This window comes from Schistocerca americana, chromosome 1 (assembly GCF_021461395.2).
Source record: "Schistocerca americana isolate TAMUIC-IGC-003095 chromosome 1, iqSchAmer2.1, whole genome shotgun sequence".
Classification (NCBI taxonomy): domain Eukaryota; kingdom Metazoa; phylum Arthropoda; class Insecta; order Orthoptera; family Acrididae; genus Schistocerca; species Schistocerca americana.
In genome coordinates, this window is record NC_060119.1 from 735,298,281 (window position 1) to 735,324,823 (window position 26,543).

The 26,543-nt window shown below is 38.5% G+C and overlaps 1 protein-coding gene across 3 annotated transcripts in view; it reads left to right on the top strand.

The window, feature by feature from the left end:
• LOC124610662 (dosage compensation regulator) overlaps positions 1-26,543 on the top strand; it is a 184,718-nt gene that overhangs the window by 155,369 nt on the left and 2,806 nt on the right. For all 3 annotated transcript variants that reach the window (XM_047140176.1, XM_047140175.1, XM_047140177.1), the window contains 4 exons: positions 8,049-8,153; positions 9,260-9,375; positions 15,933-16,136; positions 19,550-19,650. In XM_047140176.1, coding sequence (XP_046996132.1) covers positions 8,049-8,153; positions 9,260-9,375; positions 15,933-16,136; positions 19,550-19,650 — 526 coding nt within the window. The remainder of the gene's footprint in view (positions 1-8,048; positions 8,154-9,259; positions 9,376-15,932; positions 16,137-19,549; positions 19,651-26,543) is intronic.

Below are 26,543 nucleotides of genomic sequence, written 5' to 3' on the forward strand. Positions count from 1 at the left end.
CCAATGGTGAGTACATGTACTGTATGGAGGCCAGTTTACGCACTCGAGTAGTGGCACGACTCTGTCATCCTCACTGCATTTTTGGGCCTGTGCCAGACGGAAGACTTTACCGAAGCCGTGTTGTACGGAGAAGTGCAAAAATACAGCGTGTGTAAATAAAGTTTCAACACTGATTTTTTCCTGAGTAGCAGTGCGCACGCACACTGGTCTTATCGCCTGCACCAGGTGGTGGTGGGTGTTGGCTAAGCGAGCCAAGCATCGTCATTCGCCAGCAAAATGCTGGAGTGGAAACATCACGAGTGCAGGGAGTGTCTGTTCCTAAATGTCATCAAGAAATTGGAGTGTCCAAAATGCAGTGCCTCTTGGAGCAGCGGTGTTCGATTAAATTTTGTGTAAACTGAACAAGACCAATAAGGAAACATTTAAAATGATTCAAGAGGCCTATAAAGAATACGCCATGTCACGTGCCATGGCTTTCATGTGGTGCAAAAGGTTCAAAAATGGCCGCGAGGACTTGTAGGATGATGAGCACTCTGGAAAACCTTCAGCGGGCAGTACTGATGAAAATCCGGGCAAAGTGCATCAAGTTTTAAACAGTGACCGACATCTCAACATCAGGATGATTGCGGATGAGGTGAGTCTGCCCAGAGAAGAAAGACAACTGGGTGCTCCACCATGACAATGCAACCGTTCACACCTGCTTCACCATAACTGAAGTGTTGACCCGGTTCAATGTGACAGTGCTGCTGCAGCCACCCTACAGCCCTGACCCCACACCCAGTGACTTCTTTTTGTTGCCCCGGATGAAGAGAGACCTGAAAGAGTAGCGGTTTGATAGCATCACAGTGACCCAAAAGGCTTCAACGAGGGTTTTGAACAGCATTCCAGTTAAGGAGTTCCATGGAGCTTACCAGCCATGGGAATCTTGTTGGCAGCAGTGTGTAGATTCTCAAGGCACCTATTTTGTAGAATTTTAGTCTGATATATGAAAATATTCAATAAATTTTGTTTTCTGAGACCAGCCTTGAAACTTTATTTACTCACCCTGTATTATGCATGAAACATGTCACGGAAAGAGTGGAAGCTTTGTGTGTAGGGCTTCCGTGTCAAAGAGAGACTTGGGCAGAATTTACACTGTGCATTGCTGTGGTATACGGTTGCTGTTGACCTGTGTCAGGACAGTTTTCAGGCCCTGAAAACAGTCGATGGATAGGAAAAAGCCATGTTCCAGGAAGTACATGGGGCAGTAGGACTTTTTTAAGATGGCCACTCAGATGCTACGATGGAGATGCCATATAGTGTTGGTCGCCAGCCAAGATGAGAGAGCACTTTGCTATCATGTTGAGCATCTGCAGTCTCTCAGATCCCATTACACTTTTGGAACAAATATAAAACCACATTATCTGAAGAGATCATACACCAGTACTGAGGGACAGCACAAGCCAACGACGACATACACTGACCAACCAGAACATTACGACCACCTACCTAATAGCTGGTACGTCTGTCTATGGCATGGATAACAGTGGTGACGCATCGTGGCATGGAAGCAAAATGTCCTGAGTTTCCTCTACAGTTGTTACCCTCTACAGCTTCCTCTAGTTCCATGGAAGTTAACCTCTGATGTCTTAATAGATGTCCTATCATGTCTCTTCTTCTTGTCGTCGATTCTCTGAAAACCACCTCATTCCTTACCTTACCAGTCCATCTAATATTCCAACATTTGTCTGTAGCACCACATCTCAAATGCTTTGATTCTCTTCTGTTCCAGATTTCCTGTACTCAGACTCACTGCCATACAATGCCGTGCTCCAAACGTGCGTTCTCGGAAGTTTCTTCCACAAATTAAGGCCTATGTTTTATACTAGTGGACTGGATCAGGAATGCCATTTTTGCCAGTGATAGTCTGCTTTTTATGTCCTCCTTACTCCATCCATCATGTGTTATTTTCTCCATCCATCATGTGTTATTTTGCCTAGGTGGCAGAATTCCTTAACTTTGTCTACTTTGTGATACCCAAATCTGATTAGTTTCTGACTATTCTCTTTCATCTTTCTTTGATTTATTCTCAATCCATTTTCTGTGCTCATAAGACTGTTCATTCTGTTCAACAGATCATGTAATTCTACTTCACATTCACTAAGGATTGCAATGTCACCAGCAAATCATTGATGTTCTTTCACCTTGCATTTTAATCTCACTCTCCAGTTTCGCTTTTATTTCTATTGTTGCTTCTTTGACGTATAGATTGAACAGTAGGAGCAAAAGGTTACATCCATGTTTACACCCTTTTTAATCCAAGCACTTGTTCATGGTCTTCCAGTCTTATCGTTTACATCTTTGTTCATGTGCATATTGTATATTACCGGCCTTTCCCTGTATCTTCCCCTATCTTTCTTGGAATTTTGAACATCTTGCACCATTTGCATTGTCGAACGCTTGTTCCATGTCGACAAATCCTCTGAACGTGTCTTGAATTTTCTTTAGTCTTGCTTCTATCATCAACCACATCATCAGAACTGCCACTCCGGTGCTTTTAGCTCCCCTAAAACCAAACTGATTGTCATTTAACATATACTCAATTTTCTTTGCCAGTCTTCTATATATTATTCTTGTTAGGAACTTGGATATGTGAGCTGTTAAACAGATTGTGCAATAATTATAGCACTTGTTGGCTCTTGCAATCTTCAGAATTTTTGTGGGTGATGTTTTTCCAAAATTCTGCTGGTATATTGGCAGTCTCATACATTCTACACTCCAACTTGAATAGTTGTTTTGTTGCCACTTCCCACAATGACTTTAGAAATTCTAATGGAATGTTACCTATTCCTTATGCCTTACTTGATCTTAAGTTGTCAAAAGCTCTTTTAAATTCTGACTAATGCTGATCCCCTCTCTCATCCCTGTTGACTTCCGTTTCTACTTCCATCACTTCATCTGACAGCCCTCACCTCGTAGAGGCCTCTAATGTACTGTTTTCACCTATTAAGGCAAAATTGCATAAGGGAACAATTGACAGGAATGAGGGAAAGAAATACTGTAGAAGAAGAATGGGTAGCTTTGAGGGATGAAGTACTGAAGGCAGCAGAGGATCAAGTAGGTAAAAAGATGAGGGCTAATAGAAACCCTCGGGTAACAGAAGAAATATTGAATTTAATTCATGAAAGGAGAAAGTATAAAAATGCAGTAAATGAAGCAGGCAAAAAGGAATACAAACGTCTCAAAAAATATCGACAGGAAGTGCAAAATGGCTAAGCAGGGATGGCTAGAGGACAAATGTATGGATGTAGAGGCTTATCTCACTAGGGGTAAGATAGATACTGCCTACAGGAAAATTAGAGAGACATTTGGAGAAAAGAGAACCACTTGTATAAATATCAAGAGCTCAGATGGAAACCCAGTTCTAAGCAAAGAAGGGAAAGCAGAAAGGTGGAAGGAGTATATAGAGGGTCTATACAAGGGCAATGTACTTTAGGACAATATTATGGAAATGGAAGGGGATGTAGATGAAGATGAAATGAGAGATATGATACTGCGTGAAGAGTTTGACAGAGCACTGAAAGATCTGAGTCGAAACAAGTGCCCCGAAATAGACAACATTCCATTAGAACTACTGACAGCCTTGGGAGAGCCAATCCTGACAAAACTCTACCTTCTGTTGAGCAAGATATATGAGACAGGCGAAATACCCTCAGACTTCAAGAAGAATATAATAATTCCAATCCCAAAGAAAGCAGATGTTGACAGATGTGAAAATTACCGAACTATCAGTTTAATAAGTCACTAACAAGAATTCTTTACAGACGAATGGAAAAACTGATAGAATCTGTCCTCGGGGGAGATCAGTTTGGATTCTGTAGAAATGTTGGAACACGTGAGGCGATACTGACCCTACGACTTATCTTAGAAGCTAGATTAAGAAAAGGCAAACCTACGTTTCTAGCATTTGTAGACTTAGAGAAAGCTTTTGACAATGTTGACTGGAATACTCTCTTTCAAATTCTGAAGGTGGCAGGGGTAAAATACAGGGAGCGAAAGGCTATTTACAATTTGTACAGAAACCAGATGGCAGTTACAAGAGTCGAGGGGGCATGAAAGGGAAGCAGTGGTTGGGAAGGTAGTGAGACAGGGTTGTAGCCTATCCCCGATGTTGTTCAATCTGTATATTGAGCAAGCAGTAAAGGAAACAAAAGAAAAATTCGAAGTAGGTATTAAAATCCATGGGGGAGAAATAAAAACTTTGAGGTTCGCTGATGACATTGTAATTCTGTGAGAGTCAGCAAAGGACTTGGAAGAGCAGTTGAATGGAATGTACAGTGTCTTGAGAGGAGGATATAAGATGAACATCAACAAAAGCAAAACGAGGATAATGGAATGTAGTCGAATTAAGTCGGATGATGCTGAGGGAATTAGATTAGGAAATGACACACTTAAAGTAGTAAAGGAGTTTTGCTATTTGGGTAGCAAAATAACTGATGATGGTCGAAGTAGAGAGGATATAAAATGTAGACTGGCAATGGCAAGGAAAGCGTTTCTGGAGAAGAAATATTGTTGACATCGAGTATAGATTTAAATGTCAGGAAGTCGTTTCTGAATGTATTTGTATGGAGTGTAGCCATGTATGGAAGTGAAACATGGACGATAAATAGTTTAGACAAGAAGAGAATAGAAGCTTTCGAAATGTGGTGCTACAGAAGAATGCTGAAGATTAGATGGGTAGATCACATAACTAATGAGGAGGCTTTGAATAGAATTGGGGAGAAGAGGAGTTTGTGGCACAACTTGACTAGAAGAAGGGATCGGTTGGTAGGACATGTTCTGAGACATCGAGGGATCACCAATTTAGTATTGGAGGGCAGCGTGGAGGGTAAAAACTGTAGAGGGAGACCAAGAGATGAATACACTAAGCAGATTCAGAAGGATGTAGGCTGCAGTAGGTACTGGGAGATGAAGAAGCTTGCACAGGATAGAGTAGCATGGAGAGCTGCATCAAACCAGTCTCAGGACTGAAGACCACAACAACAAGGCAAAATGAGTCTGGGTGCACAAGATAAACAATAAAACTTAATGTGCAACTTGCAAAAGGTGTTTTTCCTTTGAACTACTGTAATTTATTTTTTCTCCACATTTTGCATGCAGCCATTTCACATTAGCTTCTCTGCCCTTCCTATTTATTTCATTTGTAAGTTTCTTGTATTTCTGTATTCCTGAATTTCTCTGAACATTTTTATCTCCCTCTTTCATCAGTCAGTTGAAATATTTCTTCTGTTACTCATGGTCTCTTTGCAGTTACCTTCCTTGTACCTATGTTTTTCTTTCCAACATCTGTGACTGCCTTTTTAGAGATGTCCATTTGTCTCATATTGGTCCACCTACAGAAAATTCATTATCTCAGTATCTAAAATCTACGAGCACTTCAAGCGTCCCTCTTCATCCCTTAGTACTTCCGAATCCCACTTCTTTACGCAGTGATTCTTCCTGACTAATCGCCGGCCGCGGTGGACGAGCGGTTCTAGGCGCTTTAGTCCGGAACCACACGACTGCTACGGTCGCAGGTTCGAATCCTGCCTCGGGCATGGATGTGTGTGACATCCTTAGGTTAGTTAGGTTTAAGTAGTTCTAAGTTCTAGGGGACTGATGACCTAAGATGTTCAATCCCATAGTGCTCAGAGCCATTTGAACCTGACTAATTTCTTAATCTTCAGCCAACTCTTCATCATTACTAAATTGTGACCTGAGTCTATATCTGCTCCTGGGTACACCTTACAATCCAATATCTGACTTCAGAAACTCTGCCTGACCATGGAGTAATCTAACTGGAATTTTCCCATATTTGCTATTACCAGCTGAAATTTATTGCAGAACTCACTTAGTCTTGCTCCTCTCATTCATGCTACCAAACCTATATTCTCCCATAATCCTTTCTTCTACTATTTCCCCTGTAACTGCATTCCAATACCTCATGACTATTAGGTTTACATCTCCATCTATGTGCTGAATATCTGTTCGATATTTTCATATACTTCCTCTCTCTTTTCATCTTCTATTTGAGACATCTGCATGTATACCTGAAGTATTGTTGTCACTCTTGGTTCTGATGAGAACAACCTATCACCGAACTGTTCACAATAATTCACTCTCTGCCCTACCTTCGTGTTCATAACAAATCCTTCTCGTGTTGTACCTTTTCTGCTGCTGTTCATATTACCTTATATTCATCTGACCAGTAATCCCTGTCTTCCTTCCATTTCGATTTGCTGACCACCTCTATATCTAGACCGAGCCCTAGCCTTTCCGTTTTCGGATTTTGCAGTTTTCCTTACCACATTCAGACTTGTGACATTCCATGCCCAGATTCATAGAATGTTACCCTTTTGTTGGTTATTTAGTCTTTTTCTCATGGTCACATCGCCCTGGGCAGTCACTTCCCGGAGATCCAAATGGGGGACTAGTCTGGAATCCTTTGCCAGTGGAGAGGTCATCATGACACTTCTTCAGTTACGGGCCACATGCACTGTAGATACACATTATGTGTCTTTAATGCAGTAGTTTCCATTGCCTTCTGCATTCTCACACCATTGATCATTGTGGACTCTTCCACCTTTTAGGGGCAGTTGTCCATTCCAAGGACAAGTGTGTTCTGTGAACCTCTGTCCACTGCTCTACCCTCTTTGACAAGGCTGTTGGTAGAACAGGGGTGAATTCTTGTCAAAAGTCTTCAATCACCTTTACTGGTGATTTTTATTCAAAAATTAAGCAGTGGCAGGTTAAACCCATGACCCAGGAGGTTTTGGTTAACAGTCAAAGATGCTACCCCTAGACCATGGATGCCTGTCACACTGATGCGTAACCTGGGTGCACCAAGGCTGTGCTGTGGCGCCAGGTTACACATGACAAAGCTGAGAAAGCATATTGCGCAAGCCACCATAACCATCAGTGGACCCAAAGGAGAGATGATGCTGATAATACCATGAATTATCATCATTCCAAAAAACTTGCCTTTTCAGTTCAGATGCTTGGCATTCCCTTTGAAAGTGGCCTTCTCGATCACTGTAAATAAAGAGTCAAGGACATGTTAAAAGTGGCAGGTATTCATAAGGCCACACCATGTTTTTTGCACAGGCAGCTCTACGTTGGCTTCTTGCATGTATAGAGATCCAGAAATCTCTACAAATACACAAAGAACAGGAAGTCTCAGAACTTTGTTTACAGAGGCTTATTTACAGTAGATTTCTGGCTTTCCATACACCAGAAACTGGGAAAATTATGATCTTTTCTGTGCTAGGTCTGTCAAAAACAGACATGAAATTATTTACTCCCTTTCCTTAAGTAAAAGATTGAGTTGCGAGTGACATGGATTGTGTCAGCTTCTCCCATCATCTCAAAATTTCGTGGTACATCCCACCCCCAGACACACACACACACACACACACACACACACACACACACACAGTCGTGCAGTTTGGTGTACCATAAGTGGGCCTGCCTCAATACCTCAGAGAGATGACTTTTGAGATGGTGCATACACATGGATAGTGAGTTTCAGCATTAACGTTGCGGGGCACAACTAGTTCTTCATAAATTTCCGTTTTTGGTCTTTGAGTAAGTGAATAGGACACTCTTCCCACTCATCTGGCTGTTAAAAATTTATTATTTGTGATCTTATTTTCATGTCTGGACATGCACTAATTGCTTTCTTACCAAGTTTCAAGGATTCTATATTGTTGACCAGGTTATTGTTTTATTATTTTCCATATCAACAAAACATTATGGAAATTAAGTAATGGATGTAGCAGATTGTTGACACACAGACGAGAGATAGAATATTGAAATGAGAGTCTTTCACTCCTTTTGTAAGAAAAAATGCTGGTATGAGGTTATTATTTTGTGTATAGTGTTTCAGGACTCCCAGCCAGTGTGGACTTGCATATGCTTTACAGTGTTAGTATAGTGCTAAATTCTCACTAGTCATGTCATTAAGATTCTGTAATGTACTGTTTTGTATTTCACATGATCATTAAATTACATTGTTCTCATTTATTTTGCAGGTACTGACAACTGAATCCAAAGCTGCTCTTATCCATAAGACGTCAGTAAACTGCAGCAACTTTGAACAGAAATTTCCTTTCCCTTTCTTTGTATTTGGAGAAAAGGTATGTGAGTGCACTGGCATTGAATGATTTGTTTCTAAATACCATTGTACCTTACCATTGATGATCTGAGTTAATCTTGCATGTAATCATTACAGCATATCAATCATTACATCAGCAAATCATCGTGAGTGGTCCAATTTACTTTTGCTTCCATGAGAGTGCTGATTAACTGACCAATTGGTACAGCCAAGTATTATTTAATTTCTATATGTTAAACATATATAAGAAATGGGTATTTTAATAGAGTATGGCCAAATAGTGAAAAATGGAGGATCTACAATGCCAGCAATTGTATAGCAACAATAGGGAATGGATAGCATTTGTTCTCTTTGTACCTCTAAGTGGTGAATAGCGATCTTTCCATACTGTTACCCCATCCTGGATTTTACCTTGGGATGGTTTTCATAAACAGATTCTCAATCTTTACACAATACAAACAGGCAGTTAACCAATAATTCTACTTGCAGTGTTATGAAAAGGATAGATTGCTACTCACCATATAGAGGAGACGTTGAGTAGCAAACAGGCACAAAAAAAAAGACTGGTACACGTTTAAGCTTTTGGCAAAAAGGCCTTCTTCTAAAATTGAAAATACACAAGCGCAACTCTCACATGTGGCCACTGTCTCAGGCCGCTGAGGCCTTTGCAGCTAGAGACTTTACTTTACTTTACTTCCCCCCCTCCCCCCCCTACTTTAGGAGGAGGCCATTTGGGCGAAAACTTAAGTGTATAGCAGTCTTTTCAATGTGTGTGTCTGCGATTCAACATATCCTTTATATGCAGAGTAGACAATCTATCCTTTTCATAATGTTGTCACTATTCCATCCTGAATTTTCCGTTGTTTAAATTTACTTGCATTTTTACTTCATGTAACAATTAAACTGTTAGACTTAATAAATAGTGCTTATGAAATCATGTCTCATTATTTGCGGAAACTTCGTTTAAATATAAATTTTGATGCACTTTTCATCAAATGGAACTGGTACTTCCTGCTTTAAGTTGCCAAATCTGATCTTTTCTCTTAATAATTTCAGTATTGCTGGAAGAACTTGTAGCGCAAATAGAAAATAAAATTTAATAACATTGTATTTATTTTTAATTGGCAGATTCGAACAAGGGCTGTTTCATGTAAACAGACGACCATGGTGACACCTATTCACTTGCTGTTATTTGGATCCAGAAAGGTTGAATTCGTCGAGAACATCATACGCTTAGACAACTGGTAAGTTTTGTGTCCATCATTGTAAAACTTCCTGACAGATTTCAACTGTGATCTGGACAGCTACTTGACTGTGGATCCAGTCCTATCACAGGTAATTCTGTTAGAACATCTCTTCTATTTTTCAAACTTATAGGTGATCTCAAGCTTATCTGTGAAGTTTGGTGATGGTGAATGCAATGACGAGCTTGGCATATAATTTTAATCAGTAGCACACACCCAGCTGCATAGTAAGGATACATTCTGGAAACAGTTTGCAGTGCAGATGTTAATCATGTTTATTAAACTTTGACATCAAAATTTATTTCTATTAAGTATGTAATGTTAACATAATTTTTTCTTGAAGATAAAATAAATATTGTTTGGAACTGTTTTCTTCTAGCATTATAGTGGGCATCATAAAGATTTTCTTTCTTATATTTAATATTGTGCTGTGCCCATGTAGTATTTTGTCTCCCATTGGAAGCTCGAAAGAGTCAGATGATGGCAAACCTATAGCAGTAGATGCTAGATTAATGGAACTTCATGGATTGTGGTAATTACACAAATTGTGCTGGAAGTTGTAAAAAAAAATAGCTCACCCACATTCCAAAATATTTCATTGGCTTGCAGTCTTTAATCTACATATCCCGTATAATTCTTTTAGGAGATCCTCATTAATTCTTCTTTGATTATTTTATTACACCCTGACATGATAAATGCTGTAGTTGTTAAAGTTGGTTTATCCAACACAGTGAAATTTCAGGTTTATTCATATGTAATACTGGTAGTATCATTTGAATGTGTTACATTATCTACATTTGTACTGCTGTATAGGAATAATCGTTTTTTTTAAATTTTTTTTTTTTATTTATTTTTCATTTTTGTATACTACTCTCAAGACATGACTTGTACTGAAGAATGATAGAAGCGGTGTCATATTTCGAGTGACTGTATAATCTTCTAATAACTTGCATTATAAGCAAACCCGTGCCTTTGCCTAACAAGGCTTGGCTTTATTGATGACTGCACAGAACTATACTTGATGCACCGGCAGATGAGAATGATTGACTAATGTAAGCTCATCATTAGGTTGAGGGGTGGCTACATATCAATTTCCGTAAATTTGATGCTGAAGTTAAAATTATAAACAGTTTATGTCACCAAAAGTGAATGCCAACTTCCTGACTGAGGAATGATGACAATGAAATAGTTTAGTCTCTCATATAAATAACTTAGAAATATGACTGCTTTGTCACATCATAAAACCCTGTAAATCAAGTCTCATATCATAGTTCAGAAAGTCCCCCCTAAAGTTTTGTAACAATTCCAATGGCCAATGCATGAAAAATGAATCAAGTTTGTAACACTAATTAATAAATAATAAAATTAAAATCTCCACACACAAAAATAATCAGTCCAGTGGTGAGCTGCCCAAAACGTATAATTCCAATCTTCGCTCCAAAGAATCATAAGTTCATGTTGTTTGTTGCGAAATTTTCTTAGTCTGTAATCAACAAACCACTCTTTTTCCGAGTATTCTGAATGCGCTGCATAAATAAATGAATCACTGTACTGCCAAAGTGCCATTCATGCCTACAGATTTCACGCCATTAAATGATTACTATTGTTCTACAGGACGAAACTGTTTTGTCATTGGTCCCTTTGACTGTGAAGTGCTCAAAATTTGTTGATGGTGTGAAGGAAAAGGACTAGCTATTTTTCATTCTAGGAAACTGCCTGTGGTGGCTATATGTTTGAAGCAGGTCCACTGAGCAGAGGGATAAGTAGGATGCCATAAAACTGTGAAAACTGAACTGTCATAAGTGTTATCTTCCACCTGTTACTATTTACAGTGACAATCCTCGTCAGTTCACTCAGGTTGTAACTGGCCAGTCAAAATTTTAGCCCAATCAGAATTCATTACCTGAGAAGTCAAGTGCCACAAGTCCTATTTCTTCAGATTTCATGTAAAAACATATTTTTAATAGTCAGATACTACATCATTTGTAAAAGTAAGACTGGTCCTGCTCCAGCCATGGCCAATTTAGACATGTTCAATAGACATGTACTCCCTTAACACTCCGTAAATCATACGTGAACTAGTGCAGGACTGATACCCATTTTCCATCAATTAAGCAGTGTCTTTATATTTAAAATACACTTTAAGTCAAAATTGCAGAAATTGAATTTTGCCCCTTTACTTTACATCTGAGGTACGGAATTATTTCTTGTAGCTCAGTACATTTTTGTAAAACAAGTAATACATGTTGTACTCCTTTCGGCAAGTATTAGTATGTTAAATAAGAAGCTTGAAAACAAACATCAAATGTATGTCATGTCATTCTGCGTTGTTTCTTCATGGTTCCAGCACTACTTAGCTCGAGTTAGACATACAGTATTATAGTTTCATATAGGAATTGCGCAAGTCTGTGTTGTGCTGCTGTGATTTTACTTGCAAGCATATTAATTGTAGACTAATTAATTAGTTTTACTGACAACCATAATAGCTTTATGTGAGAGAACTCCTAATACCTTGTTCGTCATACCTCATGACTAAGGACCAGAAAAATTCACATTTTGCAATAAATGCTAAAGGGATGCGAATTCTGCCTCAAAATATGAAATACCTAATATATGCTATATCACAGCGAATTGAATCCAGATGAACAATTTTTTCAGGGATAGAAATAGCTTTATTTTTTGCTTATAAATATTGAAAGTGTAACCAATTGTTGATTACTGGTACTGGTTCGCCCAGTTTGGAAAAATAAAGTGCATAATAACCTGTTTGCAAAATGAAAAGTGTACGAACACAGTGACACATCTGTGCATTCGAAGCTCTGGTAGTGCCACACCAATTGTGTGTGGTTGAATGATCTATTTAAGGTTCTCACAATGCGATAGAAGTAGTACTCAGCTGTGGGACCTTACATTTTATAACAAAGAAACACGTACATCTGTTATCTACAATTAAAAAGTTGGTATAATGTGGATACTTCTAACATGGGGAATGTTTTGAACTAGGGTTGTCTAGAATGCCACTAGATTCCTGAATGCTTTGTATTGCATGTTTCACATTGTTCTCTTTTCTTATTTTGAAATGACTGAAGAGACATCCTGAACCTTCATGAATTTTGGTTATGACCATAAAACAACGGAAAATAGCAGTGATTCATGTGACAGTGTGTCAGTTCTGTTTTCTTAGGACACAGTTGGAGTAGGTGCCCTGCGAAAGGGAAGCATGACTTGTGTCACCACACTGCTCCTCACTCCTCTGATGGTTAAAAGCCTACTTGCAACTGTCTGCCACTATATAGCACTCTGTGCTGTAGCAATTTGAAACTTAAAGTTCTTTCCCTAAAATTGCAAGAATCACTGTAGACATAGTGGAGATGTTGAGTCGCAGATAGACACAACAAAAAGACTCGTAAAAAATTAAACTTTCATGCAAAAAGGCCTCCTCCTGAAATAGCGGGCGAATGCCGCCGCCCCCCCCCCCCCTTCCACACACACACACACACACACACACACACACACACACACACACACAACCTGTTTCAGTGGCCAGAGTGTGTGGTCTCGTGCACCCGCACATTTTCGTGTGTGTGTGTGTGTGTGTGTGTGTGTGTGTGTGTGTGTGTGTGTCCCTTCTCATAAGATTGTCATTATTTCATTCTGATCTGTCCCTTCTCATAAGATTGTCATTATTCCATCCTGATCTGTCCCTTCTCATAAGATTGTCATTATTCCATCCTGGATTTTCCATTGTTTAATATTCACTTTAGGTTCTACTTCTACACTAAATGCCTTTCCAGTTGTGCCTGTAGGCTGTCGAGCACAGATCGCACAACAACAAATGCCCACAAAAGGTTAAAATTAATGTTTTGCAGATTCTGTGATCATTGGATTGGGTAGGAAAAGACAAATGATGACCAGAAACATCTTAAATCAATCATATATTTGGTTCAGCAATGGGAAAATTCAGAACATTGATTTGTTGAAAGTGTAAATGCAGCTGAACAAAAATGCAAAGATCATTTCGGGCTAAAAGAAGCTGTTGAAGCTCCAGTCAAAAGTTCCCACTCAGCACTTTTTTTAACAGCCAATTTCAAGGAGCTAAGGCGTCTTTCATCACTCGCATAGTGTGACAATCTTTGAAATTTGCGCTTCTAATCATTAACAATAAAAATAGTGTGTATTTCAACAAAAATTTATGCAAATTTTGCAAAAAAAATACACACAAATTTTACCAAAAATATTGCTGAATTTTCTGGTCCCTGCTCTTGTCATTACTGAGAAATATCAGTTCCACTGTTTTGTTAATTGCTCTATCACTGATGATATTTATAGTAATTGTAGCACAAAATAGACCAATGCAGGAAAAATCTTTAAAATTATATATTTGAGTTTTCAGTAGCTTATATGGATCTGTACATGTCTTTGTCGTGAATAGTTATTTAAGATCAATTAGCCATCTTTCCCACCAAGCTCAGCAGTCATCTCTTCAGTCATAATTAATGATACAAAATCTCTTCGCCATATGATGGTGCGCTCTTCATGTCTTGTGTTGCATTCTTTACAACTACCCACAGAGCCCACTTGAGGTGACACTCATACCTATCGTGCACTAACATGCTGTGTCGCAGAGGCACATACCACCTTTATCTGCCTAAATCCTCCATAATTTCAGACACCCAGTAACAGTATTCTGGCCATGTATAATCTAGTGGAATAGAAAGAAAGACACAAGAAAGCTGTCATAGGATTGAAACAACACTCTGATAGGTTTTTAAGAAAACTTTCTTGAAGGAAATAAAAGAAACTTTACCAGATTTTTATCATTGAGAGTAGCTGCATTTAGTTAAACCAGTGACCATTGTGATACAGATTTTGAAGGCCATGGACAAATTTCATTCATACTATGTTGAAATTATGCAAATGCTTGCTCTGAAATACTTAAGCGTCCGGAAGTCTAATCCGGAGACTATATGGTATTCTGGTAAAATAATAAGGATGATCAAAGGTTGTTGCTGTTACAGTTGAGAAGTGGAATGTAGAAACACAATGATGTTAAAAGAAATACACCTTTCCATGAAGAAATCTATAGTTACTTCCATATCTTGATAAGTCAAAAAGTTAAGAGTATTAATCATATGGCAAAATACACACCTCATTGTGTGCTATCATTTGCAAAAAGCCTTATTTTGTTATCTTTGGCCAGAACACTAGATGCACTGCATGCAACCCTCCCATATATATAAAAGTAAATCTTGAGATCAGTGATCGATATTGTTCTGCTCTCAGCTTTCAATACAATCTTTATTTGTTGACTACATTTCATACACAGCAGTGGATGTCCTAAAATGAACCACATGTACAGTCTATGCATGTTTTTGTCACTGCAAAATTCTTTAAGTTTTGTGCACTGCTTCACTTAATTTGATGCAGCACAATAAATATAATGGAAAACAAAAAAAATTCCTGTGACTCATTGAGCAAAGATATCAGGCTGTAAGATGTGGAAGAATCAATTTTTTTTCACAAAATAATTTCTTTAAAATCAGGGGATAAGTATTTCATAGCAGCCAATATGTCTGCTCCGGCGCTTCACTGACAGTTCGAATGACACGGTTGTGCTGCGCACACAGAACAGCGTTATCATATCACACCTCTTATCATTAGATCATTTGGCAATCTGACCTCCTGTGACCAAAGGTTCAGTTGGTTATTGTATACGAAACAAATACATGAAATTATCAAAGCCGTCTCACAAACAGAATCAACAAACTTGGAGCAAAGAAAGTTATTACTACCTTTTCCAACTACTATCAGCATATGAGAGCTATAACACAGATGATTCAGCCTTCCCTTGAGTTGTTATGGTTTTGAATATATGGAAGACAGCAGTTATAATGGAAGAGTAACTATTAAAGAACCCATTAATTTACTGAGGTGATTCCAGAGTGGCACCTCGCTATTGTCATAGGCTTCTGAAATGGTACTAAAAACTCCTGGAAAGATGTAAATCTTGATCGTGAAACAATATTTACATGACTGTGCATTTGTCTACGCAGTAATTCATTTTTAGCACAGCTTTAAAGTAAAACAAAAACTTGTCAGTGTAACTGTATTTATTTTCTGTGGGGGTGGTGAGACCCAGAGCAGCAGATGAAGTCGTCACACACAGCGCTCCAAGAATGTTAAGGACAGGTGAGGCTAGGCAGTGAAGCTAAACAAATACACAGATTGCAGCCGCTACTTCATGCCTTGTCGCAGGTAGTAGTGTAAGGTGGTGGTAAAGCTGTGGTCACTATGGAATGGGGTAGCAGCCAGAGGGTTAAAATTGTGCTTTTCCAGGATTGATGTTACAATGATGTATTCATTCCATAGTACACTCAAGTGTGTCCACATTTTGCCGTTTGTTACTGTATTGTTCAAAGAGAACATAAGGCCAGTTTGGAAAATTGCTGAGTTACAGTTGAATTGCGAAGATACTATTACTGTAATGTAGCAGGTCTGTGATTGATTGATCTTTATATATTGAGTATAGTTTTTTTTTCTTTTTGTCTCTGTTCTAGGATTAATTTGAAGATAAAACCAGAGATAGCTGCTGCAATTGTTGCACTGCGGCCGGCATTGGAAGCACTAGTGGTAAGAGCTGCTAAAGATCCAGAAACAATTACAGAATTGTCACCACTTGATGAGAAGGTGATGAATGTACTTAAGCAGCTCTGTAGGATGAATGCTGGTCGTCACAACATGGATCAAGTGTCAACTGGCGGGTATGTTTATCCTATTTTTCCTTGCCTCAGACACAGACGTGTCAGCTTGTATTCATGGATAATTAAAGGAAAAAATTCGAGTTCGTCTTCATGCAGTATTTTGCAGTGAACAGAGTAAAAGATGTGATTTCACTTTTCTGATTCTGTAATACAGTTTTAAGATTCTGATGTTGAACCGTGTTCTCTGTCTCCCACACATTATTTTAAAATCCTGTATTGTAAAGCAAAACTTGTATTGCCCACTAGATCTTGAGCTTATCCATGAAACAACCATGCCTGTTTGGAAGATCATTGTAATAGTTGTCAAAAATAAGTAATTTCCCAGTGCATTATACAGTTTCTGGTGGATGCATACTGTTGACACTGGCAATGCCCAAAATCAGTCATGGAATCATGGTAATAGTTTTTCCCTTTAAAACTTACTGCGCACATCCTTTCCCCCTTCCAACTATCGTTCTTTGATACCTAGTATGAGGGAAACCATTCCGGATGTGATGTGATGTGGTGCGATGTGATGTGTCCAGTTCTGTGTTGTAACTGTCAAAATTGAGGATCAGCACTTTTGATGGTTAACCATACTAGTTGATTCATTGTTAGTCAGCTGTAAATTCCATTACATTTGCTTTCTTCCAGAAAGTTTGTAGTAAACCAAGACATTTCGAAATCCACTGTGTATAATGCCTATCTTGTGCAATACTTAATTGAGGGTTTTTAATAAACTGGGCAGTAATCACAATATCGCATCTTAATTCACAATGTACTGCTATTTTACATGGATGTCCGGGCACTCTGGAAGCTGAGTATGTTTACATCACAGGTAACACTTAACACTGTATCCAATTGCATTTCACATCATTTGTAGCAGTTTGTTAGTTCTCCCTGCCTAAATTACGGTACTGTACTTGCCATCTAGATGTTTGTGGTGTTTAGTGTGTTGCAAAAAATTTTAAGCTCAACCAAATCAGTTAAATATGATGGCCGAAGGCAAATTTAACAAAAGGATTAAGAGAAACTGAACATGATTTTAGGAAAGGCTCCTCAAAATCATTTGCCATATGTGATATGGAGCATAGACCCTACAGTATTAATGAAATTGTTCCTATATCTATCACTGTATTGGACGAATCTCATGAACTGATAAGTGATAAACAGGAAACTCATGGTTTCAGAGATATAACTAAAAGTATCTTACAGTCATACCTAAAGACAGGTATCAGACTGCAAAAGTCACACATGGCATGATGTGGTCTGGTGTGATTCTCATCTGTGGTTATCATTGGTGGAGTACGTTTTCCATAAGTTTTACATCATTCATACATTTGAGTCATTCAAAGGTTTTCTTCCTCAAACTGTGTGCAGACCCTCATGAAAATTTCTGAGGGTTTGGTCCTTGTTGCACGAGGAACTTTATGAGTATGTGCAGTGCAACAGACTTCTGTACTTCTTGCTAGCACAAAATGGCCTGACTATAGTGTTCGCATCACACTATAGTGGGCTGATACCGTTTTAAATTTTATCCGTGGTAGTCCGTTTTATGGTTCGATTTAGGGAGGTCCTGCGCCTTTCCCTTTCTGTGTCTATTGTCCTTGTGTCTGTTGCTGTTCTGGTGTGCCGTGAGATGGTTGACTCTTTCCCATTTTTGATCTCGTGGTCAGTCAACCAGTCTCCGGCCATCTTCCTTTCTTCTGTTTCTTTCTGTCTGGTGTTCCTCTGTCCTGTTCTTGTCTGTAGTGTTTGTTGCTGCATTTGTGTGCTTTTAGCGCCTGGGGGGAGGTCTCCTCCCCCTTTGGTTTTTATCTGCTTCGTAGATTTTCGGCTCGCCTGATTTTGGAATGGGGGACTGATGACCTTCGCTGTTTAGTCCCCCTTAAACATCCAACAACCACCACCACCACACTATAGTGGGGTACAGGCAAGATGGCGGCTGAGTGAAGTGTTCTGTGCAGAGAGAAAAAGAGAATGCTTGCTACACTGCCAGTTTGCCCTTTCAATGCTGTCAGCAGTAAACTGTCACGTTTAAGCTGAGTGAGCTTCTAAACATTCACACACCTAGCGGTATTGTTATTTGTAAGAGTTTAACCATTCCAGTACATGTTGTGCACCTGGTAAGGAATATTCTACTTGTACTTTAATTGCACATTTCTGTAATGCGTTCTGGGTTGAACTCACTATTTTCATGGATTCCAGTCTGTTTATGATCTACTGATTTTGATACTGTCTTCATGATGATAGAAGTAATGCATTTGTCATTCGTATATGCGATGATTTTTGTTGAGACAAAACAGTGTCAGTGATGACATTTTCCAAATGAAGAACCACTGTCTTCAACTTGAGGTAGAGATGAACTGGAAATATTTGACAAGACATCATTAAATTTTTCGTTAATATTTCATGAATACGCAATTGCTGCACAGATCAATGCGTGTAGCAAATAAATGAGGAATATACTACTGATTTTGTAGACAATGAAATTGTCTGCACCACTTCAGAAAGAGCGTGGACAGCTCATACATATATACATAGTTTCATTTAGCTTCAGTAGTCTGTTGGAAGATACCCACTAGTTCCATAGTCGATAGAGCTTTGTGTACCCACACTATGGGCTTTATGTCATACTTACCTAGAAGGATGAAGACAGTGTGACGCTTCTTGCCAGTAGGCACAGCTATTCCAGAGTCTTCACTAATCTTTTCAGCTACATCACTAGCTCTGTACTCTTCTAGATCCCCTTTGCAATGGTGTCTCCTTTAAGATTTGTCTTGCTTCTCTGATCGTATTTGCTCCACTACATACACATAGTGTAGTGATGATAATAACAAATTCATTACAGAATATTTACAATTTACAAAACTTTATAATGTAAATAAACAAATATATTAATTTCTAGTGAAAATACACAATACCTGTGTGTCATACATACAAATTTTCTTATATTCATATAATGTTTCAAAATCTCCTTTACGAAGCTTGTATTTACCTCCAAACTTCCACAAATATTGCTGTGTTGAATTTACTTCTTGATGTCATATTCCAAGAGAGAACACACACACACACACACACACACACACACACACACACACACACACACACACAGAGAGAGAGAGAGAGAGAGAGAGAGAGAGAGAGAGAGAGAGAGAGAGAGAGAGAAATTGTGTTAAATCTGTTGATGCAAAATGAATAAGATTCAAAAAGGTCAGTCAATCTAGATTTGGTCTGGTTAACACGGCATGACAAGATATGAGAATATAAATATGTTTCTGGTCTCAGCCAATATTAAAACATTACCAACAATGTCTTCATTGGCTCATATTGTTAACTAGAATTCTGGGTTCATGTGGAATGTACTCATAACAAGACACAAGCCTAATGTTATGCAGAGGAAAAGCCTTAGTAATTATTTTTCTTTTTTCCAGGGTGCCTTCTAGAAGACCACCTCGTGGTCACACATTTGGTTTTGATGGGCCACCACCAAAAATGATGCGTGGTAATTTCAACAATGGTGGCATGTCTAGAGGTAGGTTTCAAAATATAGTTTGTTTACATGCTTTAATACAACATCCATCTGAATCCATAAGAATGTATTACCTACGTAGACTTCTTCTGTTGTGAAATCCCAAATTCCTTTATCTCGTCTCTCACACTGAAACTCTTGAGGAACTAAAGCAGCATACACATCACCATCTCAAAAGTGTCTCCAAACTGTTCACCACCTGTTCCCACCTTGGTCTACCACTGTCCGTGTTTTCAATAGCCTTATTACATTTATCACACTCTCAGAAACACTCTCCCACCACCATAGAGAATCCAGTACCTAAACAGACCCAAAACACAGTTATGAACTTTTCCTGCAAAAGCTTTACTCCCACAGAAGTATCAGTCCATTCTAAAGGCCTTATCTTTTGTCCCATTCCCATATTCTATCATACTAGACTTATTAAAGACCTTCTCTCCTCCTTCCAGTCTCTACAGTGGAAACACTTTCCCACTGCAAACTGTACTAATCAATGCAATCCAAAGCCAATGTTAAAGTCCAAAGTTTCACTTCACGTGGTCCTCCTCAACACAAGAAGCCACCTACTTCAATGTAGACCTCTACTTCAGAGATAGCTACATCAGTACCAACATTTGTCTCAACCCTATCAACCACCAGGAATACCTCCACTTTGACAGCTGCCATTCATTTCATACCAAGAAGTCACTTCATACATCCCACCCACCTGTGGCCATTGCATTTGTAGTGACAAACAGTCCATCTCCAAATATATCGAAGGTCTCACCGAGGCCTTCACAGACCAAAACTGCCCTCCCAACCATGTACAGAAACTGATATCCTGTGCATTCTCTCTCCAGTCACCTACTATGTCCCCCATTCCCACCACCCAATATCCTTCCCACCCCTCCCACTTTGGTAGTCTGCATCCCACTGATTCTGTATAATATCCTTGTCCACCCTTACTCCACTCCTGCTCGTAACCCCTTGCTTTATAGCTCACATTCTTGCTATAGACCTAGATGAAAACCTGTCCCATACATCCACCCTGTCCCTGAGTGGCCCCACAAGCAGCACTACACACACACAAGCAATTAAAACAAAGGGGTTTCTCATTGTGGCAGGATCTTCTGACTAAGTTTCAATCCCCATCTTTCTCCTCCAGATGTGAAAATATTTTGTTGATGCTGACCTACATAGGAAGAAGCGATCATCACAATACAATAGGGAAATCAGAGCGCACGTGGAAAGATATAGATGTGCGTTTTATCTGTGTGCTGTTCGGGAATAAAATAATAGAGAATTATTGTGAATGTGGTTCGATGAACCCTGTGGCAGGTGCTTGTGTGTAGTTTATAGTGTGTCGATGTAGGTGAGTATTGGTTTAGCTGATAATTTACATTATTTTTTAGGAGATGAGGTACAAGTAGTGGGAAAATATCACATTTCAGAAGAGGATGTATGCTCTGTTGTAAATGAATCTGCTGCCAAGATGTTAGTTCTCTGGCTTGAATTCATAATGCTTTGCTATTGCTATTTGTAAACTAGAAAATCATACGAGAACTGCTAAGAATCAAATGTGCGTCACTTACAAACAAATTGTTGCTAATTCTCTTTGAGAGAACTGTTATGTTTCCTCTTCTCCATTAATAAATTGTTGATCAGAAAGATAAATGATTAATCATTATATCAAAAGTAGTATGAGGGTACTTCAAAAATAAGATGTGCGTTATTATGGCTGGCCAAGAAACTATTATTAAATGCTGCACTGAACTCCAAATTGACACAGGCACGTAACACTATTTTTCAGCGGATTCACAAATTCTCTTTAAACAACAGTCATTCATCAATGATTGATATTTGCATCTTGGTCATTGAGCCACTGAGGAACTATTGTGTGAATGTCGTCATCTTCAGAAAATGTGATTTTTGCAAACCAGTTCACCGATTTCATGGACATTGTTGTCTGTGTTCAATGTTGATGACCTTTTTTTCCCAATCAGCATCACCCATGTCTGTGTAGCCATGATCAAATTGTTGGCACCATTTTACTATGCCTGGATCTGACATTGCAGTTGATCCCTATGCCAACTGAATTTCATGGTGAATGTGTGTGCAATTCTGACATTTTGCCCACAAGAATTGTACTGTCTCACATACTTTAAAACTGGAGTAAGTTTCCAGTTGCTACATTGTTTTATCACTTATTGTGAAGTGCCTTTTAACCGTAACACAGCACAACTGTGTCTACAGGAAACTCGGAACACATACTTTGTAATACTAAAAGAGATTCCTGTTTTTATGAATAAATTTACTGTACAGTTCGATTATCCGAACAAACCAGTTTTCTGAACACCCATGTCCCCCAATTACTTCGGATAATTGATGCTCTACTGTATTAATATAAAAGAGAGATTGCCTTGAGGTGAAAGAAAATCCCAAGTATAGAAAATACTTACATCAAAAGGTGCGTAGCGGCAAACGCGACACTCACATTTCAAACAACAATAGCGACCAAACTGTTAAACGCATGAATAGCGCAAATGTAGTAAGTGGTGACATCCGTTGAGAACAACAGATATGTATCTGGATGTGGACGCAACTGTAACGCTATCTGTGATACTAATAGAAAACTACATCTTGCGGCTATCTGCCACAGGGGCGCCCACTGAAGGGGTTAAAAAAAAGAAAGAAAAAGAGAGAAGCCATGGACTATTTGCTCAGTATAATTTTTTTTTTTTTTTCCCCCAAACATTTTAGGTTAGGCTTTACTGTGACTGTTATTGACATTAAATGAAACAACATGTTTACTGTTACTAGTCACTGTTTATTTATCCCCACAATGCATTCCAAGGGTTTAAACCTCCATCATCAGGTGGATTTACATTTGTTAGTATGACGTGTGTGTGTGTGTGTGTGTGTGTGTGTGTGTGTGTGTGTGTTGTGTTATGTTAAGATTTTTTGAAGATACTTGTGGCACTGTCTCCAGTCACAGTGAAAGGAACCTGTGTCCACTAGAGGAAGTACCACAAGTTCCTCCAAAAAATCGTAACGTAACACACACACACACACACACACACACACACACACACACACACACACACACACACTCTTCATACTAACAAGTGTAAATCAACCTGATGATGTAGGTTTAAACCTTTTAAATGTGTCATGGAGATAAAAAAAACAGTGACTGGTTACAGTAAATTTGTTGTTTCATTTAATTACCAGTTTTTAGTGTTCTGTGATCAATTCATGGCTGCACATTTGATTATCACCATTTAAAACAATGCATATAGTTCTGTTTGTACCCATCTCATTCCCTATTATACCCCAAATTTTCAATATCATTGCAGGGCTTTGAAATCTAAAATATTTGAGGTTTCGTGATTAGATTACATAATTCTTATAAAGTTGTTCTCTTACCAGCATTAGAAGCTATTAATCCCTAGTATCACATTGTGTGCCTGTCCCAGTGTAAATACGTTGAACTTTTTACCTTATTAGCTAGCTCCAGGAAGAGGGTAGAATGCTTTCAATTGATGGCCTATCCTACTTGATTGAGTAGCACCTGTGCATGGTTTTAAGGATGAAAAAGAAGATTTTTGCTGTTTCCAATATCTTGTACTGCTATTTGAGTTTACCTCCTGAAGTGCTTGTGAGAATCACAGTAGCGCACAGAAAAAAAGATATAAAGATCACAATGAGTGGCACACAGTTATTGCATTCAAGTCATATAACTTACACACTTGGCTAGACTGTCATGGGTCAGTGGAAACTTTGCACTTCTGTGCAAGATCAGTTTCTGCAACTGTCCGATACAGCACAGCATTTCACAGACAAATCTGGAATTGTGTTTCTTGGAGTTTTCTTTGCAGATGGGATATTCCATCACCTTTTGAGTAGGAATCTGGGACAGCAGTATTTCATCTTGTGATATTTCAATTGATTACCACGACTGAAATACAACCAGTAGGTGCGGTGGTATACTACGGAGTAAGTGTGCATACATAAGACAGTTACCACACAAGTGTCAGTCATAGATAAAACTTCATGCATCTGAGAATAAAACATTGCAATTGCTGTGTCAACAAATCCACAGTGCTTAACAATTACGTGGTTATACCCAAGTCATTGAATGTATCATTTGACAGCTCAGGTGTAATTAGCTACACTGCAGTTGTGCAGTTGAGGCTACAATACCTTTCGCTGCACACACCCACAACTGATAGCTCCCATGTTTGTTTTGTAAATGTAGGATATAGTCACCATGTACACAGCTCGTCACATCACAATGTATATCTAAGCATAACAAAATACGTGTTCTGACTGTGGAGAAAACTACTACAGGGAAAAATAGGGCAAAATAGCTGCATATAAAACCTCATAACATGAATGTAAACCTAACATGCTATTGACAGTTGTAGAATGAAATAAACAGTTAGGCATATACTCTGTTGCAGAGTAAAAGAATTAATTCTTGAAACATGCTCTGGACAATAAGCAAATTTGTGGTGACAATGGCACAATTCCATCCAGTTCCCCATCACCACTATCATCCAGATCACTGCCAAAACTCGACTTCACCACCACCACCACCACCACCACCACATCATCATCATCATTGTCAAGAGAAATCATTAGTTGTTCATTCTCATTTATAACGCTATCTATAGTCTGCCTTTCTCTAATAAGCTTACAAACATAGTCTGCTCGCTTCTCCCGTGAGGTGACGTCTACAGTAGGAAGACCTTAATGTAATAGTCTTTTCTCTTCTGTTACAGTAAAAGGCTTGTTATTATTTTTAAAGTTTTCCACACTGAGCCATGTACACAAATTTTGTCTCTGTGAACTGACACTTCTCAACTAATTTTCTAGATTTTTGTTTAAAGAAGTCATGAAAAAAAATATAAAAACTGTTTACATTAAAGGTTGGACCTTCCTTGTTCTAATGCTTTTATTCACTTTTTTCTGAAAATAAATGGTATTTTCTCTACAGTTTTGAAAGTGGAACACTTTTCCAGAAAATAAAAACTAAACTTCCAAAACTCATTCCTATGAATATTTGCAAGAAATAAGCATTTTCAGAAGAACATATTTTATTGAAATAAATATAAGCATACCAAAAAAATTCAATACAGAAATGCAGTTTTTGTTTTATCAAGCAGCATTTATTCGAACATGATACTCCTTGAAACTGTCGTGTACACAGAGACCCACCTCACTCTGTTTACACCACCATTGCGTTTCTTTTCTTACTAATTTTCCCAGTTTCTTTTTTTCCCCTTATCTGCCCACAGACTTTACAGCACCAAGCTACATTTCGTTCAAATGCTGTAGCTGGGATCTTTTCTGGGAAGTGCCTTTCAAACACTGTCTACTCTTGGTGATGGTCCAACTTTTGAATACTGGAGCCCCTCCACACCACCACGACTATCTAGCTGTTTACCTAAGGCCGTGATAAAGTGCACCAGAGACTTTTTTACACACACACACACACACACACACACACACACACACACAACTTTTGAATACTGGAGCCCCTCCACACCATCACGACTATCTAGCTGTTTACCTAAGGCCTTGATAAAGCGCACCAGAGACTTTTTTACACACACACACACACACACACACACACACACACACACAACTTTTGAATACTGGAGCCCTTCCACACCACCACGACTATGTAGCTGTTTACCTAAGGCCTTCCAATTACAGACAAGACAGTTGTCTATGTTGTTGCTTTACTTGTGTAAATTTCATAATTAAAAGCATAAACTGTTGTTCAGTCGCATAGTAAATGAAGTTCGATTACATATTTATTTGGTTTGTTTTTCATATAAGCTCTAAATCCTCTTCAGCCTCTACTTTGCATATTCCTTAATCAGTTGTGAGATTCAAGTATGGTTGAAATTATTCATACACTTTGTGACAAAAGAATGAAGAAATGTCTGATTTCGTGCAGGGGTAATGTCCTAGCTGACCTAGCTTTATGAATTTCATGTTGTCGTTAAAGAGCAACATAAACAAAATGGAAGTGAATCTGTCTCAACTCATCAGCCTGTATGCCACTGAAGTAATGAATCCTTTGACCAATAGTCACTTATTTTTGGCAGCTTCACTACATTCATATGCAAAATGATAGGAAAAAAAGTATATTTCTTGTATCTTTACTATTGACCATTGATGCTACACAGAATTTCTCTTCGTAGGCTACTACCTACTCATTTCAAAAAATTTTAATCCTGCATTCATGTTTGTTTCAGCTTTTTTTGTTTTGATCTTCTCATTATTGAAAAATGCTGAGAATCATTCAAATTCAGTACACAGTGTTCATACAGTTGCAAAGTTACACTACTAGCACTATTGAACACTGGTAAATCAAGCTGATTGTCAACTCTGGACCATTTGGTCACACCAGTAATCATGTTTGGTGATGTGTCAGAACAAGCAGCAGTACTCGAACCCTCACCTTCGTCTGTTCATGTATTTAAAAAAAAAAAAAAAAACCATATAAACAGTCAAAAGAACAGTATAAAATATTTTTTATAGTAACATACATGTAATGTTGTAGCGCTATTTTTCAATTATATAAACCCATGTTTGTTGCCTGAACTGTTGGAATGTTCACAAAATACGTCTGAAGGTTTGTAATCAATGTAGTCTCAGTTTTCCTCTTCTTATCCATAAGAACCATCAAAAAATCCATGTTGCTAAAGCAAAACTTAGCCACAAAGTGAACTAAGCCCAAGTCAGAGGTCATCGATCACGGTCACACAAATTGATTGTGTGTTTGGTACACTCAAGCTACAGACTTGCAATGATCTCTTCTGGAAAGTACATAAACTACGCTTGCTGCCAGTTTGAATGAAGAAACGTATAGCGTACCTTTGATTGTATTAAAAAGTGTGGGA